At 41.4% G+C, this 20,342-nt stretch overlaps 1 protein-coding gene across 1 annotated transcript in view; it reads left to right on the forward strand.

Annotated features, from left to right (window-relative positions):
* LOC139172296 (SUN domain-containing protein 1-like) overlaps positions 1–20,342 on the forward strand; it is a 50,352-nt gene that overhangs the window by 12,040 nt on the left and 17,970 nt on the right. The window contains 10 exon segments of the mRNA XM_070761261.1: positions 1,100–1,291; positions 2,065–2,255; positions 3,760–3,786; positions 3,874–4,068; positions 5,294–5,416; positions 9,481–9,564; positions 10,760–10,870; positions 14,831–14,929; positions 17,764–17,857; positions 19,469–19,527. Of these exon segments, the coding sequence (XP_070617362.1) occupies positions 1,100–1,291; positions 2,065–2,255; positions 3,760–3,786; positions 3,874–4,068; positions 5,294–5,416; positions 9,481–9,564; positions 10,760–10,870; positions 14,831–14,929; positions 17,764–17,857; positions 19,469–19,527 (1,175 nt within the window).

Consider the following 20,342-nt stretch of genomic DNA (forward strand, 5'->3'; position numbering starts at 1 on the left):
CGTTGGAAGCTTTTTTTTAATGGATTTTCAGTTTTTAACTGTATGTCACCAGAGGGTCACTATTTATTTATTTATTTATTTATTTTATTTTATTTATTTATTTATTTATTTATTAGATTTGTATGCCGCCCCTCTCCAAAGACTCGGGGGGCGGCTAACAACAACAAAGTAAGCAATGTAACAAATCTAATATTAAAAAATAATATAAACAAACCCCAATTTAAAAGACAAATCATACAAACAAGCATACCATGTATAAATTCTATAAGCCTAGGATGAGAAGGATGCTCTCTCATTTTGATAAACAATAGTATAATAATTGCAACAATACAATGCCTAACATCCTAGCTAAGAATCACATATTTGCTTGCTTGTAGTTTATTTATTCATTTATTTTCACAACAGTAAGTCAGGGAGGTTCACCAATCCATGCAAACAAAATAATAGCTTGATAAAAGACCATGCTTTTTTTTTTTTGTAATGTAAAACTGTTATTTTAGATTTTAATTATTAGATTTGTTACCATGCATTGTTTTTATCACTGTTGTGAGCCGCCCCGAGTCTACGGAGAGGGGCGGCATACAAATCTAATTAATAATAATCATAATCATAATCATCATAATCATAATAATAATAATAATGCTTTAAAGCAGAGGTCCTCAAACTTGGCAACTTTAAGACTTTAAGCTGGCAACTTTAAGCTGGCTGGAGAATTCTAAGACTTGAAATCCACAAGTCTTAAAGTTGCCAAGTTTGGGGACCCCTGGTTTAAAGTAAACCAAGGAATGGCCAGAATCAGCTTCCAGAAAAGATGAATCACAAAAACTTCAAAGTTACATTTCCTTCGGATAGTGATCAGCCTTTGCCACTTCTTGTTTCTTCAGTTATTTTAGACAGCTGCCATATTGCGGTAGCTGATATTAAATAAATTTAAATAAATGCATGTGCCTAGGATCTGTTTTAGGAAGTTAACACACAGGAAAAGCTGTATCAGCTACCATGGCTACGAAAGAAGCAAGCAAATGTACATATCTACCTATCTCCATCCTGTAGAGATGCAGATGGCAATCCTATGCAACGTCTCTGTGTTTTCTTGCAGTTCAAGTTACTCGCTGACCGCCCTAGAGTTCGAAATCGCACACAAGTTGGACCCCGTCTTTGACTCACCAAGAATGTCAAGGCGCAGCTTACGTTTGTCTGCAGCGGGACATGGGAGTGCGAAAGACGAGGGTATTTTCGGAAGCGGCAGCACCTATGCTGGGAAAAAGATGTTTGCAGATCAGTCACCCCAGTAAGCATTTATTGACCTTTCTATCTGTCTGTCTGTCTGTCTGTCTGTCTGTCTGTCTGTCTGTATGTATGTATGTATGTATGTATGTATGTATGTATGTATGTCTATCATCTATCTAGCTATCTAGCTATCTAGCTATCAGATTTCTATGCCATCCTTCTCCGCAGACTGAGAGCGGCTCACAGCAAAGGATAGATACAAAAATAGGACACAGTGGTACCTCTACTTACAAACTTAATTCGTCCAGTGACCAGGTTCTTAAGTAGAAAAGTTTGTAAGAAGAAGCAATTTTTCCCATAGGAATCAATGTAAAAGCAAATAATGTGTGCGATTGGGGAAACCACAGGGAGGGTGGAGGCCCTGTTTCCTCCCAAGAGATTCCTAGAGAGGAACTTCCAGGTTCGGTGTTCGGGAGGCCGCCGAGAAGCCCCGCCGCCCGGCTGTCACCTTTTAAAACAGCTGGGGGGCTTCTCGGCGGCCTCCCGAACGCTGAACCCAGAAGTTCAGGTTTGGCGTTCGGATTCAGGTGGACGCTGAGAAGCCCCCCGGCTGTTTCAAAAGCGACAGCCGGGTGGCGGGGCTTCTTGGCGGTGGGGGGTTCATAAGAAGGAAAAAGTTCATAAGAAGAGGCAAAAGAATTTTGATCCCGGGTTCGTATCTCAGGTTGTTCGTAAGACGAGGGGTTCGTATCATGAGGTACCACTGTATTTTCCTGCATTTTAACCCTGTTGGGTTTTGCCTCTTTGCCTCTTACTCTTTCTTCTTCTGTTAAGGATGACCAAACAGCATAAAACTACAATGAAACAGTCCAGTTCGGTAAGAACCACTTACCGGAGAAAAATGCCGGACTCTGCTGCTTTTAGCCACAGTAGTTTCAGCAGCCGCACAAGTGATGGGTCTTATATCTCAACGTTACTGGACGAGTCTTCAATAAAGGAACAGACGGCTGTTGACCATTTCTGGGGTAGGTGCAGGCTCTTAACACACAGAGTGTCCAGCAAACCTGGTAAACAGGGAAATTGGGGGATTATCAGGGAAATCGGCAGTTCAGGAAATATCGGGGGATTATCAGGTGAAAAAAAAAACCAGAATAAATCAGGGTGGAAAAACAAACTGTGTTAAAATGTTTAAAAGTCAGGGGGAAATCATGTTTTTTAAAAAACGGATTGCGCTGCCTGGCAGAGTCAAGCAAAAATGAGCTTCCTCAGCTACCGGTATTTCTTTTTTAATGTATTTAACGAGTACAGTGATACCTTGTCTTACAAACTTAATTGGTTCCGGGATGAGGTTCTTAAAGTGAAAAGTTTGTAAGAGGAAACAATGATTCCCATAGGAATCAATGGAAAAGTGATTAATGCGTGGAAGCCCAAAATTCACCCCTTTTGCCAGCCGAAGCACCCGTTTTTGCACTGCTGGGATTCCCCAGAGGCTCCCCTCCATGGGAAACCCCACCTCCGGACTTCTGTGTTTTTGCGATGCTGCAGGGGAATCCCAGCAGGGGAATCCCAGCATTGCAAAAATGAGCGCTTTGCTGGCAACGGAAGTCCGGAGGTGGGGTTTCCCAGTGAAGGGAGCATCAGTGAAACCTCAGCATCACAAAAACACCGAAGTCCTCGAAATCTCACCTCCGGACCTCTGTGTTTTTGCAATGCTGCGATTTCACTGAGGCTCCCCTCGCTGGGAAACCCCACCTCTGGACTTCCGTTGCCAGCGAAGTGCCCGTTTTTGCGCTGCTGGGATTTCCCTGCTGGGATTCCCTTGCAGCATCACAAAAACACAGAAGTCCGGAGGTGGGGTTTCCCAGCGAGGGGAGCCTCTGGGGAATCCCAGCAGCGCAAAAACGGGCGCTTCGCTGGCAACAGAAGTCCGGAGGCGGGGCGTCCCAGCAGCGGCAGTGGGTTTGTAAGGTGAAAATAGTTTGTAAGAAGAGGCAAAACAATCTTAAACCCCGGGTTTGTATCTCGAAAAGTTTGTATGACGAGGTATTTGACCCCTATGACAATCATTAAGTGTTGTACCACATGATTCTTGACAAATGTATATTTTATTTTATGTACGTTGAGAGCATATGCACCAAGACAAATTCCTTGTGTGTCCAATCACACTTGGCCAATAAAATTCTATTCTATTCTATTCTATTCTATCACTGTATTTGGACTTTTAAAACCCACCCTTTGCATTAAACAGTCATTCTATAATGTTTCTCAGGTGGAACTACATGAGATATCCTACCAGTTTCTTTAATAGAGTACAGCAGTACTGTAGAAGAATTTTATGGATTTTTAATGGATTTAATTTTTTTTAATGGATTTAAGCCCCCTTTGAAAACCCGCGAAGTAGCGAATCCGCGAAAGGTGAACCGCGAAGTAGCGAGAAATTACTGTACTTCTTATCTGAGTTTTTAGAAATAGCAGAAATTTTATAGCTTGTTGACCTCCTTGGACTCAAAACAAGTTATCTCTTCCCAGGTCTCGATGACGATGGGGACCTCAAAGGTAATGCCGCTTGTATGTTTTCACTTCGATGGCTTTTCTCGCCACTCCAGTAGGATTTGGTTTCGTAGACGGTTTTCTTTGCCACAGGTGGGGATACGACTTCCATCCAGGGCAATGGCGACATTACAACAATGGAGAAGCAGACCGAACTCAGCAACGGGTACACCTGCAACGACTGCAGCATGCTGTCCGAACGGAAGGAAGCCCTTACCGCCAACTCGTCCTCTTCTCTGCCAACCTCAAGAGTTTACTCGAGGGATCGAAGCCAAAAATACAAATCCAGTGAGTATCCCTTAGAAACATAGAAGATTGACGGCAGAAAAAGACCTCATCAGGCAGTAGGGAAAGCAAGTAGGATGCTTGGCTGCATAGCTAGAGGTATAACAAGCAGGAAGAGGGAGATTGTGATCCCCATATATAGAGCGCTGGTGAGACCCCATTTGGAATAATACTGTGTTCAGTTCTGGAGACCTCACCTACAAAAAGATATTGACAAAATTGAACGGGTCCAAAGACGGGCTACAAGAATAATAATAATAATTAATAATAATAATAATAATTTATTGGATTTGTATGCCGCCCCTCTCCGTAGACTCGGGGCGGCTAATGGTGGAAGGTCTTAAGCATAAAACGTATCACGAAAGACTTAATGAACTCAATCTGTATAGTCTGGAGGACAGAAGGAAAAGGGGGGACATGATCGAAACATTTAAATATGTTAAAGGGTTAAATAAGGTCCAGGAGGGAAGTGTTTTTAATAGGAAAGTGAACACAAGGACAAGGGGACACAATCTGAAGTTAGTTGGGGGAAAGATCAAAAGCAACATGAGAAAATATTATTTTACTGAAAGAGTAGTAGATCCTTGGAACAAACTTCCAGCAGACGTGGTTGGTAAATCCACAGTAACTGAATTTAAACATGCCTGGGATAAACATAGACCCATCCTAAGATAAAAATACAGGAAATAGTATAAGGGCAGACTAGATGGACCATGAGGTTTTTTTCTGCCGTCAGTCTTCTATGTTTCATGGTCAATCTAGGCTGCCCTTGTACTATTTCTTAGGATGGATATACGGTATGTTTATCCCAGGCATGTTTAAATTCAGTTATTGTGGATTACCAACCACGTCTGCTGGAAGTTTGTTCCAAGCATCTACAACTCTTTCAGTCAAATAATATTTTCTCACGTTGCCAAGTCTTTCGATTTCAGAGGAAGCTTCCAATTTTGCTCACTTCCAGAATTATACTTCGAGGCACCACTAAGGAAAGAAGAGCTACAAATAAATCCCGAACACCCTGTTTGTTTCCCCTTCCTTTCCCACTTCCTTTTCTGTGATTGAACTCTGAAAAAACAGGATCGCTTCTTGGTCGAGTGCAGACTCACCATAGTTGGCGCAAGTCAGTTTTGACACCCTGCACTCGTTGCGTTCGCTTTCTCCCTCCCACCGTCTCAGCCCCTAGAAAAGCAGAGCAAAATAATCGTGTGTCCCGATGCTTTTTCAATAGGGGGCCTCCTTTACTACAGCAGTAAGGTCCTGCGAGCAGCCAAGCACGCCTCAGCATCTTTCGCATCTGTCATAGTGCATCTGTTTCAGATGATCTTGCTGAAACTGGGCTATGACTGTACAGGTATTTTTCCGTTTTAAGCTTCCCTTAAGCTCTTTGCACCCGCCCTGCACACCTCAAAGGAAATGGTTCTGTAGTGTCTCTTCCGACATTCACCTACAACTTCAGGGTATCTGCTGGCTTCTTTTTTTGCACTCCTTTGCCTGCTTTTTCTCGGGAAATAACAATATTCAGCACACGGGTGTTGGGTCCTCCTTTTTTCTACTTCTTTTTTTGCAGCGGCATGATGGATGGTGTGGTTTGAAACAAAAAGTTGGTTAAGGAACTTAGTCACTTAATTCTTTAACTCAAGGAACTTGGTCACTTAATTCTTTAACTTAAGGAACTTGGTCACTTAATTCTTTAACTTAAGGAACTTGGTCACTTAATTCTTTAACTTAAGGAACTTGGTCACTTAATTCTTTAACTTAAGGAACTTAGTCACTTAATTCTTTAACTTAAGGAACTTGGTCACTTAATTCTTTAACTTAAGGAACTTGGTCACTTAATTCTTTAACTGAAGGAACTTGGTCACTTAATTCTTTAACTCAAGGAACTTGGTCACTTAATTCTTTAACTCAAGGAACTTGGTCACTTAATTCTTTAACTCAAGAAATTTGGTCACTTAATTCTTTAACTTAAGGAACTTGGTCACTTAATTCTTTAACTTAAGGAACTTGGTCACTTAATTCTTTAACTGAAGGAACTTGGTCACTTAATTCTTTAACTCAAGGAACTTGGTCACTTAATTCTTTAACTCAAGGAACTTGGTCACTTAATTCTTTAACTCAAGAAATTTGGTCACTTAATTCTTTAACTTAAGGAACTTGGTCACTTAATTCTTTAACTTAAGGAACTTGGTCACTTAATTCTTTAACTTAAGGAACTTGGTCACTTAATTCTTTAACTTAAGGAACTTGGTCACTTAATTCTTTAACTTAAGGAACTTGGTCACTTAATTCTTTAACTTAAGGAACTTGGTCACTTAATTCTTTAACTGAAGGAACTTGGTCACTTAATTCTTTAACTCAAGGAACTTGGTCACTTAATTCTTTAACTCAAGGAACTTGGTCACTTAATTCTTTAACTCAAGAAATTTGGTCACTTAATTCTTTAACTTAAGGAACTTGGTCACTTAATTCTTTAACTTAAGGAACTTGGTCACTTAATTCTTTAACTTAAGGAACTTGGTCACTTAATTCTTTAACTTAAGGAACTTGGTCACTTAATTCTTTAACTTAAGGAACTTGGTCACTTAATTCTTTAACTTAAGGAACTTGGTCACTTAATTCTTTAACTTAAGGAACTTAGTCACTTAATTCTTTAACTTAAGGAACTTAGTCACTTAATTCTTTAACTTAAGGAACTTGGTCACTTAATTCTTTAACTGAAGGAACTTGGTCACTTAATTCTTTAACTCAAGGAACTTGGTCACTTAATTCTTTAACTCAAGGAACTTGGTCACTTAATTCTTTAACTCAAGAAATTTGGTCACTTAATTCTTTAACTTAAGGAACTTGGTCACTTAATTCTTTAACTTAAGGAACTTGGTCACTTAATTCTTTAACTTAAGGAACTTGGTCACTTAATTCTTTAACTTAAGGAACTTGGTCACTTAATTCTTTAACTTAAGGAACTTGGTCACTTAATTCTTTAACTTAAGGAACTTGGTCACTTAATTCTTTAACTTAAGGAACTTGGTCACTTAATTCTTTAACTCAAGTAACTTGGTCACTTAATTCTTTAACTTAAGGAACGTGGTCACTTAATTCTTTAACTATGTTCTCTTCCTCTTTAAATCCTGGACTTTCTTTGGTGTTTTGCACTGGGTGGTTATAATATATATGTTTATTTTAGCCATTCCTGCCGTGCTTGTCTGTTATATTTTATCCCAAGTATTATGTTCTTAATGTCCATGAAAATTTTGAAATTAGTTTTTGTTTTTGTTTTTTGGGTTGTTTTTGCTTTGTAAGTGAAGAATATCAGAAGAAATAGCATGGTCATTTTATATATTCTGTTTGATTGGGCCAAATGCTAGATAAGTCTCATTTTGCCTTGCTCGTAATCACTTGTTTCCTTCAAGATGGATTTAATTCCTTTTTCAATAACAATTGTCTGCAGGAACTAAGAGCCTATTATAATACACCTTTTTTTAAATATGAAGGGGCCCTATATAAAAATGTCTCTCTGGAGGGAAAAGCAATCCCCCCCCCATCCAGCTTTCCCATAAGCCCTTCCCTGACGCAACCAGCAGCTGTTTATTATTATTATTATTATTATTATTATTATTATTATTATTAATTAGATTTGTATGCCGCCCCTCTCCGTAGACTCAGGGCGGCTCAACACAATAACAAAGACAATGTAGGAACAAATCTAATAATTTAAAAAACACTAAAAACCCCATTATTTAAAGCAAGCATACACACCAACATACCATGTATAAACTGTATAGGCCCAGGGGAGATGTCTCAGTTCCCCCATGCCTGACAGCAGAGATGGGTCTTAAGAACTTTACGAAAGGCAAGGAGAGTGGGGGCAGTTCTGATCTCCAGGGGGAGCTGGTTCCAGAGGGTCAGGGCCGCCACAGAGAAGGCTCTTCTCCTGGGTCTCGCCAAAGAACATTGTTTAGTCGACGAGACCCGGAGAAGGCCAACTCTGTGGGACCTAACCGGTCGCTGGGATTCGTATACAAGTATAATCTAGATGTATAAATATACACATCTAATAGGACTTTCCCCCCATTTCCAGTAAAAGGATTTGGCTATCCCATTTTTATCGTCAGAGCTCTGTTGGCTGAGAAGGCAAAATATATTTCCAATACGAAGGCTCGAACAAGTAACACAGAGTGGGCCTTCTCCGGGTCCCGTCAACTAAACATTGCCGGTTGGCGGGTCCCAGGGGAAGAGCCTTCTCTGTGGCGGCACCAGCTCTCTGGAACCAACTCCCCCCGGAGATTAGAACTGCCCCTACTCTTCCTGCCTTCCGAAAACTCCTTAAGACCCACCTTTGCCGTCAGGCATGGGGAAACTAAACATCTCCCCTGGGCACGTTAATTTATACATGGTATGTTTGTGAGTGTGTTTGCTATTACATGGGGTTTTTCTTAAATCATTAAATATTTTAATTAATTGCATTGTTGTGACTGTTTTACTTGTTGTGAGCCGCCCCGAGTCTTCGGAGAGGGGCGGCATACAAGTCCAACTAATAAATAAATAAATAAATAAGTAAATTTATTATAGCAAAACCGTGAAGCTTTTCTGAAAGAATTCCAATAACAGTATCAAACACAAGCTCTATTCATACCATGATGAATATTCAAATTTCTTTCACTTTTCCACCCCTGCTTTACTTAGTTCTAGGAAACTATTTTGGGGTGGGGGTGGGGGGTGGACAAATTCCCTCTGTTCTTTGTTTCAGTAATGACCTAATCTAGTATTAGGTTGCTTACTTCTGACCAGGTGAGACCTAATTTAACCCATTCCTCACTCAGGTATTGGATGGCAAATCGCTTTGATGCAGGGGTGGGTTCCAACTTACTACGCTGCTGGTTCGTTTCTTCCTATACCATTTGGCCGCGCGGCGTGTGTAGTACAAAAAAACCTCCAATTTATTTTATTTTTAAAAGCCCTGCTGAAAACAAAATAGTGACTGCATGCACAGAGCCGGAAACTCAGCTTCTATACATATGCAGAAGAAATAATAATAATAATAATAATAATAATAATAATAATAATAATAATAATAATGTTTCCCAAAAATATTTTTAAAAAAGATGGCGGTACCCATAGATTGGCACCGACTGATTCGGTTCGGTGACATCATGGTGACGTCACCAGCGGGTCACTAGTGGTTTGGACGAACCGGTCCATATTGAGGAGAGCCCACCCCTGTTTTGATGGCTAATGTTGCTTTCCCTGCTGGTTTGTTCTTTGCTTCTGAACGTTAAAAGAAAAACTTTTTTAAAACATGCTGCGTTCACCTCAAGGCTATTTTTTCTCTCTCTTTTTTTTTTCCCTAGCACACAATACAATGTAGATTCAATTTCTGTCTCTCTGTCTCTCTCTCTCACTCTCTCTCTCTTGCAGCTCATTCTAACTACTGTGGAAGCATGAATGTAAAAGAATTTCTCAGGGATGAAAGCCACTTGGGTATGAACGGAGAATCCATGTGTAAGTACAGCCTGCTTACATTGTTTAAGAAATAAGCCCTGGTTAGAATGCCAGATGTTGCATCCATGTTTCCTTCAAGATGGATTGGTCTTGTGGAAGCCGGAAAAACTTTGCACGCCGGTTGTTGATTCTGCAGCATGTTATAATTTTCAGGGAGCTTCCATTATTTGCTTGGATTGTCTCAGAAAAACAGGGTTCTTGTTTTTTTTAAATAGACATGCAGCCGTCTGTGAGATTTGGTTTTAAAGGGCACCTAAAGCCAATATTGCCAGCCTAAACATGGAAGTTGTCAGTGACCCGGAAGCAGAATTGTGATATGCCTACACGGGTCAGAAAAATCTTGGACTCCTGCTTTTTTGTCCTTCGCTCCATTGATGATTGATTGATTGATTGATTAGATTTGTATGCCGCCCCTCTCCGTAGACTCGGGGCGGCTCACAACAGCAATAGAACAATTCATAACAAATCTAATAATTTAAAAACATTTTAAAAACCCCATTGTTAATCAGACATACATACAAACATACCATGCATAAATTGTATAGGCCCGGGGGAGATATCTCAATTCCCCCATGCCTGGCGGCAAAGGTGGGTTTTAAGGAGTTTACGGAAGGCAACGAGGGTGGGGGCAGTTCCAATCTCCGAGGGGAGCTGGTTCCAGAGAGTCGGGCCGCCACAGAGAAGGCTCTTCCCCTGGGACCCACCAAACGACATTGTTTAGTCGACGGAGAAGGCCAACTCTGTGGGACCTAATCAGTTGCTGGGATTCGTGCAGCAGAAGACGGTCCCGGAGATATTCTGGTCCGATGCCATGAAGGGCTTTATAGATCCCCACTTGGGTACAGGCCTTCCTGAAGATTCGGACCTTCCAAGTTTCTAATCTCCACTTTGAGATGAAAAAAACAAGCTTTGAATGCAACACAGCTCTTTCAAACCTGGAACAACAACAACTAATCCAAACTTGGACGAGCGACTCAAATTGAACACTTCAGCCTGTTTTGCATTGGGGGGTGGGGAAGGGGTTATCGATTGTCTTGTCAATTGATAAATAAATGTGATTGATTTATCAGTGACATTTATTGGCCCGCCCACCTTACCGCAGTTGTTTTCTGTACTGAAAATTGGTCGGGTTATGTTGCACTGGGCAGTTGATTGATGAATGTCCTCTGTATTCATTCTTCTTCAAAACCTGCAGGTGATGACTGTAAGGGGAAGAAATACCTTGAAACATACACAACAGCCCACTTGCAATCCTCACGGTCCAAAAGGATAGCGAGAAGCATGGGGCACGTCTTTTCTTACCCAGGTTGAATTGTACCGCTTGGTTTTTTAATTATTTGCTTTCCTTTTTTTGCCTCTTGGGCCTCATAAATATTGTGGGAGGAGAGCCCCCCCCCCTCCCAAAAAAAGAAATCTACAATAGCCAAATGCCCCACACCTAGAATAGTTCATCCAGTTTTGGTCACTCCATTATAAAAAAGATGGTGAGACTCTAGAAAGAGAAGAGCAACCAGGATTATTAGGACAATGTTTCCCAACCTTGGCAACTTGAAGATATCTGGACTTCAACTCCCAGAATTCCCCAGCCAGCAAATGCTGGCTGGGGAATTCTGGGAGTTGAAGTCCAGATATCTTCAAGTTGCCAAGGTTGGGAAACACTGGATTAGGGGACTAGAGGCTAAAACAGGGATAGGCAAAGTTGGCTCTTCTATGATATGTGGACCTCAACTCCCAGAATTCCTGAGCTAGCATGATTGGCTCAGGAATTCTGGGAGTTGAAGTCCAGATATCTTCAAGTTGCCAAGGTTGGGAAACACTGGATTAGGGGACTGGAGGCTAAAACAGGGGCAGGCAAAGTTGGCTGTTCTATGACATGTGGACTTCAACTCCCAGAATTCCTGAGCTAGCATGATTGGCTCAGGAATTCTGGGAGTTGAAGTCCACAAGTCACAGAAGAGCCAACTTTGCCTACCCCTGGGCTAAAACATATGAAGAACAGTTGCAGGAAGTGTTAACGTTTCACTTCTCCAAGGTAATTTTTTCCTCCACATCATAACATACAAAAAACAATATACAGTACCTTCTATTTTGTTACAATAAAATAGTCTTGAGTTAGTAAATATTATATAATCAAGTTATACATTTTTAAATCCCATCTATTTAATTTCAGTTTCCATCACCCCCCCCCCTTATTCCGTTCTTTCTAATTTTGTCATCCAGATAAACTCCATAATCCTCTAATTAAATTCATTATTAATATTCCTTAAACTGTTGATAAAAACAGTATCTTTAACATCTTTAACATACCACATCTCGGACATCAACACCCTTGAAAACATCCAAAGATACTTCACCAGAACAGCCCTTCACTCCTCCACTCGAAACAGAATACCCTACGAAAATAGACTAACAATCCTGGGTCTAGAAAGCTTAGAACTACGGCACCTAAAACACGATTTAAGTATTGCCCACAAGATCATATGCTGCAACGTCCTACCGGTCAATGACTACTTCATCTTCAACCGCAACAACACAACAAGAGCACGCAACAGATTCAAACTTAATACAGTGGAACCCCGACATAAGAGCTGCTCTACTTAAGAGCAACTCGAGATAAGAGCTGGGAGGGGAGAGATATTTTTGTTCTACTTACAAGCCCAAATTCGAGATACAAGCGCCAAGGAGCTGTCTCCTGAAGCCAAACGCTAACTTCCGCGTTCGGCTTCAGGAGACAGCTGCGAAGCGGCGCGCGTGTTTTAAAAGGTTGCAGCCGGCCTGGGGGGCTCGGGGGGGTGCTTGCAGCTTTCTTTCTTGCTCTTTTCTTTCTCTCTTTTACCTTCCCTTCCTCTATTTCTTCTTTTCTTTCTCCTTCCCACCTTCTTCCCTCCCTCCCTCCCTTCACTCATTCCTCTCTTACTCTCCCCTTTCATAAGTTTCCTTGCTTCCTTCCTCTGTTCCTGTCCCTTCCCCCTTTCTTTCTTTCTTTCTTGCTCTTTTTCTTTCTCTCTTTTACCTTCCCTTCCTCTATTTCTTCTTTTCTTTCTCCTTCCCACCTTCTTCCCTCCCTCCCTCCCTTCACTCATTCCTCTCTTACTCTCCCCTTTCATAAGTTTCCTTGCTTCCTTCCTCTGTTCCTGTCCCTTCCCTCTTTCCTTCCTTCCTTCCCACCCTCCGTCCATTCATTCACCCATTCCTCTCTTGATCGCTTAAAGCCGGTCCCTGGTGCAAAAAGGGTTGGGGACCTCTGTCCTACAGGATTGGGTGGCAGAGAAGTTGAACATATGTAAATTTAAAAGTTTAAGAAAGTTTACAAGTTAAGTGAAAGAAACTTCATTATTCATTTATATGTACATGTACATTTCTTCATTAAAAACATGTCTTTCTGCATAATTTAGACTAACTTTGTGAGTTTTTTGAGGGCTGGAACCAATTAAAATTATTTACATTAATTCCTATGGGGAAAAGTCGTTCGAGATAAGAGCTGCTCGACTTAAGAGCCCAGGTCCGGAACGAATTAAACTCGTATCTCGAGGTACCACTGTATTAACCGCTCCAAACTTGACTGTAAAAAATATGACTTTAACAATCGAGTTGTCGAAGCGTGGAACTCATTAGCGGACTCCATAGTGTCAACCCCTAACCCCCAACACTTCTCCCTTAGACTCTCCACGATTGACCTCTCCAGGTTCCTAAGAGGTCAGTAAGGGGCGTACATAATTGCACCAGTGTGCCTTTCGTCCCCTGTTCAATTGTCTTTCCTTTATCTCATATATCATATATATTTTCTTCCTTTCATATATCTTCTCCTCTATTTTTACATATTATCTTTATATATATTACTTCATGTCTATTCTCTTCCATATGTATTGTGTATTGGACAAATGAATAAATTAAAAAAAAATAATCTTATAATCTTAAAATCAAAGCTATAGTGCTTTAACTTGGCTTTTTGAGATTCTTCATAGACAGAGCCCTAGATACATCACCACAACACTTCATGCACCTGATGATGTCCACCACTACTCACAAAAGCTTGTACCTTTTAATAAAAGTTTGTAGTCAGAAGGATTTGGATTTTCACCCTCATCCGAACCTCTGCAATTGCTAAACTTAAAGCTTCCTTGCATAGATTAGATCAAAGCTTCTGTTGAGAATTGTGCCACTCCCCAGAAGATGTCTGCTGTAGATTTAGATCAACACACAGAGAGAGACAACCACACAAAACCTTATTGTTGAGCCAAGGCCATTCTAATTCTACATATGTTGCACAACCCTTAAGAAAGCCAAACAGTCTGGTTCCCCCGGAGGATTAAGAGTAAAATAATGCATTAGAGGATTAGAAGTAAAGTAATGCTTAAGGGAATCGTAGTCAAAAAGCATAGAGGAAGAACAAAGAAATTTAGCTTTTAGTGAAATACAACTTGATCTAGTGTAATGAAACAAGACAATGACATGTCTTGTCATGAGCTTGATAATTTGCAGATAATTTCCCCACAGTTAAACACAGTTTACACAGTTAAACACTTTGAGCTAGAAATATTACTTTCTAAATCAGATAAAATAATATACTTGGGATCTGCTGGTGATCTTCTATCTCTGGGTTTTCCTAGATGGAAATCAAAGTCCGACGTTAGTTATTTTTCTTTTGTTGTTGATAATAAATCAAACAAAATTGATGTGTGCCGCCACCTACTTTGGTACAGACTTTAAGAAGTGTTTGGGGTTTTTTCCAATATATTTTATTAATTTTCATAAAATAGACAAAACTGACAAACATACATTTAACATAGAAATGGGGCTGTATCTTCCCCGCTTATTCTAGAAGTAAAATTTCAATACAGAAAAAAGAATACATTAAAAACACTTTAAATCAACTTATTACTTTAAATGAGACTTTAAGAAGTCTTTATAGTTGAATCCTTACATTTAAGTATTAGATTCTAGGGAAATGGGTAGCGGGGCGATGGGGCTTCTCACTTTTGAGAAAAGTTTAGAATTTGAAGCAAGAACTTTTTTTGGTCCCTCAAAACCTGTCTTGTATTTTTTTAAGAGACAGAAGGCATAACTTCATTCAAGCAAGAAAATGACTCTGTCAAATTGTCAGATAATAATGTTAGCTCTCATTTTTCGCTAGCCAGATGCTGGTTTGTTTGTTTTTTTAAAAAAAAACGGGATTTAATTTGCCGTGTAGACGCCCAGAGGGATGGCTTTGACCGAAATCCCCTTTCTGTTGCCTGCCTTCACACACCCATCTGTGTCGTACCAGGTTACTTCTTCCTCCGTGTGTTGCAAAGAACGAGAGCAGCAGGATGGCTTGTGACCCGGAAGATTTTGTCTCTCCTTTGGCTGGCTGTTGTGACCCCAGGTTACTCCTGTGTGCCTGTGTGGGTGGATGCGCACGCAAGCTTTTCGCATGAAAATCAGCCGACCTTTTTGATTCCTGCACCTTGCGGGAACCGCTGGTGAAGTTGAGTCGGCGGCTTTGACACAGCTTCAAACAGTGCATTTCCTATGTTGACAATCTGCTTAAAGCTCTGTTGGGACAATTGGCGCTCGACTTATGGTTGGGGGTCACCACAACATGAGGAACTGTATTAAAGGGTCGTGGCATTAGTTAGGTTGAGAACCACTGGTCTAAGTGCTATTGCAAGGCCATTCTAATTCTACATATGTTGCACAACCCTTAAGAAAGCCAAATAGTCTGGTTCTAGCATATATTTATGATAGTTGCACTGTCCTGGAGTCATGTGATTGCAGAGAGAGAGAAAGAGAGAGAGAGAGAAAGAAAGAGAGAGAGAGAAAAAAAGAGAGACAGAGAAAGAGAAAGACAGAGAGAGAAAGAGAGAGAGAGAGACAGAGAGAGAGAAAGAGAGAGAGAGAAAGAGAGAGAGAGACAGAGAGAGAGACAGAGAGAGAGAGAGAGAGACAGAGAGAGAGAGAAAGACAGAGAGAGAGAGAGAGAGAGAGATGGCTTCCAAAAAGTTAAGCCAATGGGGGAAGGTGGATTTGTTTAACAACCACATGATTCATTTAACAACTGCAGTGATATGCTTCACCCTGGAGGGGGGACCGGCTCTTAAAATCAGGCGCGGCCCACTCCACCTCCAGCTTGCTTAACAATGGAAAGTGGTCGTAATTCGAGGACTTAAACCTGCGATACGCAAACTACACGGTGACCACTGCAGTTTTCCCATTTCTCTCCATTACGCATTACCGTGTAGGAAATGCATCTTGTTTTAAGCGGCCTGGGGGGGGGCGGCAGGGTTTGCTTTTCTGCCCTTCCTTGCTTGACCCCTGAAAAAATGGGGACGCCTTTGTCTTCGTCCTAATTAACAACGGATCGTGTGTGTCGCATAACAACCTGTGTGCTTCCCGCCTTCCCAAACTGAGAGCAGAGGCTGGCTGCCCGCGATTTGGAGAGCGGCTGTATAATTCTGCAAAAGCTTCCGCGAACTGGCTTCTTCCTCCAGCATGGCCTTCCGTTGGGCAGCCCCTCCTGCAAAGGCAACAACCTGCGCTATTAATTTAAAATGACTAAATTAAATATTTAAAACCGAATCCCGTGCTGCATGACTCTTATGTCTATGTTGAGCGTGTTTTGAGCCCGCTAACGCAAGAAATCAACATAAACGTGTTATGAATTGGTGTGTGTTTGTGTGTTTTTTCCTTACAGTTGCACGTATATCGTCACTTACAAAAATGTTCCTTCCCTCTGGAAACTCCTGTCGTATAATAATCTTTCTTTAACCCTCCTCTCTCTTTTCTTCTCCACCTGAGCCGGTTGTTTTCAAACTTGGGAAGTTTGGGTGAAAAGATCAAACCTGGTGGACCAACTGTCCAACCATCATGGACCATGAGCCTGCTGCAGAATGAGTTGGTCATGTTCCAAAGAAACTCCTGGTTGAACCTGGACGGCAGTGAGACCTAGTAGAACCAGCTGGTATCTGTGTGCCCTTAACACATCTGGGGTCTTTGCTTAGCCATTTTAATCTAGCACAGAGGTCCTCAAACATGGCCACTTGAAGATTTGTGGGCTTCACAAATCTTCTGGAGAAGATTCACAAATCTTCTTCACAGTTCTGGAGACCTCACCTGCAAAAATATATTGACAAAATTGAACGGGTCCAAAGACGGGCTACAAGAATGGTGGAAGGTCTTAAGCATAAAACGTATCAGGAAAGACTTCATGAACTCCATCTGCATAGTCTGGAGGACAGAAGGAAAAGGGGGGACATGATCGAAACATTTAAATATATTAAAGGGTTAAATAAGGTCCAGGAGGGAAGTGTTTTTAATAGGAAAGTGAACACAAGAACAAGGGGACACAATCTGAAGTTAGTTGGGGAAAAGATCAAAAGCAACGTGAGGAAATATTATTTCACTGAAAGAGTAGTAGATCCTTGGAACAAACTTCCAGCAGACGTGGTTGGTAAATCCACAGTAACTGAATTTAAACATGCCTGGGATAAACATATATCCATCCTAAGATAAAATACAGGAAATAGGGCAGACTAGATGGACCACGAGGTCTTTTTCTGCCGTCAGTCTTCTATGTTTCAACTCCCAGAATTCTCCACCCAGAATTCTGGGAGTTGAAGTCCACAAGTCTTCAAGTGGCCAGGTTTGGGGACCCCTGATCTAGCGGTTAAGCCACGAGAACTAGAAACCTAGTTCCACCTCACCTATGAAAACCAGCTGAGTGATCTTGGGCCAATCGCAAGGAAATGGTGACTTCGAGTCCCACTTTAGGCGTTAAGGGTAGCTGGGTGACTTTGAGCCCTTCGCCAGGAGACTCTGAGTTTTAGTCCCATCTTCCTATTCGCCGCCTTGAGTTATTTGTAAAAATAAAGGCGGGGAATAAATTAAATTAAAAACAAGCAGGCAGGGGAATGACGAAAGAGCCGTGACATCACAATGCAAAGCCTGTGACTTACCTGCCTGAGTCCAATTTTAGAACCCAAGAACATCCAGGCATCGTTCCCACGGTGATGTCTTCACACCTGCCTTACCATTTTTTCCATCTTCACCGCCGTTTATGGATGCCCAGATTCTGCCGCGGCGCCCAGTGGCTCCTCCTGGGCCGCGTTGGGGTTGATCAAGAAAAGTTTCCCCGAGGATCCCCAAAAAATTTGGAAAACAACCGCTCTGAATGACCCTTGACCGCTCTCTCACTCATCTTGGCTTTCTCCTCTAATTTAGGGAAGGCAGCCACCCGGGCCTTCTGGTGGCTAGGCACTGGATGGTATCAGCTCGCGACCCTAATTTCTCTGCTGAATGTTTTTCTCCTTACAAGGTCTGTAAGCATTTCGTATGGCATGGGTCTTATTTATTATTTATTTTATTTAAAGCCCTACATGGCATTGGACCAGAGTACCTCCGGAACCGCCTGCTACCGCACGAATCCCAGCGGCCAATAAGGTCCCACAGAGTTGGCCTTCTCCGGGTCCCGTCGACTAAACAATGTCGTCTGGCGGGCCCCAGGGGAAGAGCCTTCTCTGTGGCGGCCCCGGCCCTCTGGAATCAACTCTCCCCGGAGATTAGAACTGCTCCCACTCTCCTTGTCTTCCGTAAACTACTTAAGACCCACCTGTACCGCCAGGCATGGGGGATTTGAGACACCTTTCCCCCAGGCTTATTATAATTTATGTTTGGTATGTATGTGCTGTTTGGTTTTTAATTATGATAGGGTTTTTAATTTTTTTTAATACAGTGTATTAGATTTGTGCCAGTATAATATTGTTTTTATCGTTGTTGTGAGCCGCCCCGAGTCTTCGGAGACTGGCAGCATACAAATCTAATAAATTATTATTATTATTTATTTATTTATTTATTTATTTATTGGATTTGTATGCTGCCCCTCTCCGGAGACTCGGAGCGGCTAACAGCAACAATGAAACAGTGTACAATAGTAATCTAATATTAAAAACGATTAAAAACCCATTAATATAAAAACCAAACATACATACATATATACCATGCATAGAATTGTAAAGGCCTAGGGGGAAGAGGGTCTCAGTTCCCCCATGCCTGACGGTAGAAGTGGGTTTTAAGTAGCTTACGAAAGGCAAGGAGGGTGGGGGCAATTCTAATCTCTGGGGGGAGTTGGTTCCAGAGGGCCGGGGCCGCCACAGAGAAGGCTCTTCCCCTGGGTCCTGCCAAGCGACATTGTTTAGTCGATGGGACCCAGAGAAGACCCACTCTGTGGGACCTAACTGGTCACTGGGATTCGTGCAGCAGAAGGCGGTCCCTGAGATAATCTGGTCCGGTGCCATGAAGGGCTTTATAGGTCATAACCAACACTTTGAATTGTGATCGGAAACTGATCGGCAACCAATGCAGACTGCGGAGTGTTGGTGTAATATGGGCGTATTTGGGAAAGCCAAATGCGCTGGATTTTTTAAAAAATAGTTCACTGCAAACTGTGCAAAGGTGCTTCTAATCGTAAACTGCAGCTAATCGTGATCAGAACTTGCTTTAGTGGGTTTTTGAGGGGTGGGCTGCACCGTTTGCTGCAAAACTTAAATGTCATTTAAATTGAATTAAAACCATTTAAATTTCATATAGTTTTGAGAAGGGCCACTGACTTGGTTGTTATTTATTAAGCCACTATACATAAAATGTTAAGGCAATTAATGTATGTATGTTTTTGTTTTATATATATATATATATATTGGGTTTTCTTGTTTTTTAGACTTTTTAAATGTATTGTAGTTATTTTAGATTCTAACTATTAGATTTGTCATTAGATATTGCTTTTATCATTGCTGTAAGCCACCCCGCATCTACAGAGAGGGGCGGCATACAAATCTAATTAATAATAATAATAATAATAATAATAATAATAATAATAATAATGTCAGTAATGGAAAATTTTACAGTGCAGCCCTTGCCTTTTGCTTTCCAGATGTCTTCCAAAGATGTTCAGGTTGCTGCTGTTCTTACTCCCCCTACTTTTACTGCTTGGTGAGTAAACAGGTATTGAGAAAAAGACTCTCGTTCATCTTACCTGTGAGGATAATCTCCGTCTAGGGCTGTGTTCCATCAGCCTCCCACAACTCTTGCAATATAGGTAGTCTTCGACTGAGCTTACTCAAACAATCCTTGAATACAGCTCATCTGTCTGGAACCCACACCGCATTTCGGACATAAACACTCTAGAAAATATCCAGAGATACTTTACCAGAAGAGCCCTTCACTCCTCCACTCGCAACAGAATACCCTACATAGAAACATAGAAACATAGAAGACTGACGGCAGAAAAAGACCTCATGGTCCATCTAGTCTGCCCTTATACTATTTCCTGTATTTTATCTTACAATGGATCTATGTTTATCCCAGGCATGTTTCAATTCAGTTACTGTGGATTTACCAACCACGTCTGCTGGAAGTTTGTTCCAAGGATCTACTACTCTTTCAGTGAAATAATATTTTCTCACGTTGCTTCTGATCTTTCCCCCAACTAACTTCAGATTGTGCCCCCTTGTTCTTGTGTTCACTTTCCTATTATAAACACTTCCCTCCTGAACCTTATTTAACCCTTTAACATATTTAAATGTTTCGATCATGTCCCCCCTTTTCCTTCTGTCCTCCAGACTATACAGATGGAGTTCATTAAGTCTTTCCTGATACGTTTTATGCTTCAGACCTTCCACCATTCTTGTAGCCCGTCTTTGGACCTACGCAACTAGATTTGCAATCCTAGCTTTAAAAAGCTTAGAACTACTTCGCCTTAAACACGATCTAAGCATAGCTCATAAAATCATCTGCTACAACGTCTA

Source organism: Erythrolamprus reginae, chromosome 9 (genome assembly GCF_031021105.1).
Source record: "Erythrolamprus reginae isolate rEryReg1 chromosome 9, rEryReg1.hap1, whole genome shotgun sequence".
Classification (NCBI taxonomy): domain Eukaryota; kingdom Metazoa; phylum Chordata; class Lepidosauria; order Squamata; family Dipsadidae; genus Erythrolamprus; species Erythrolamprus reginae.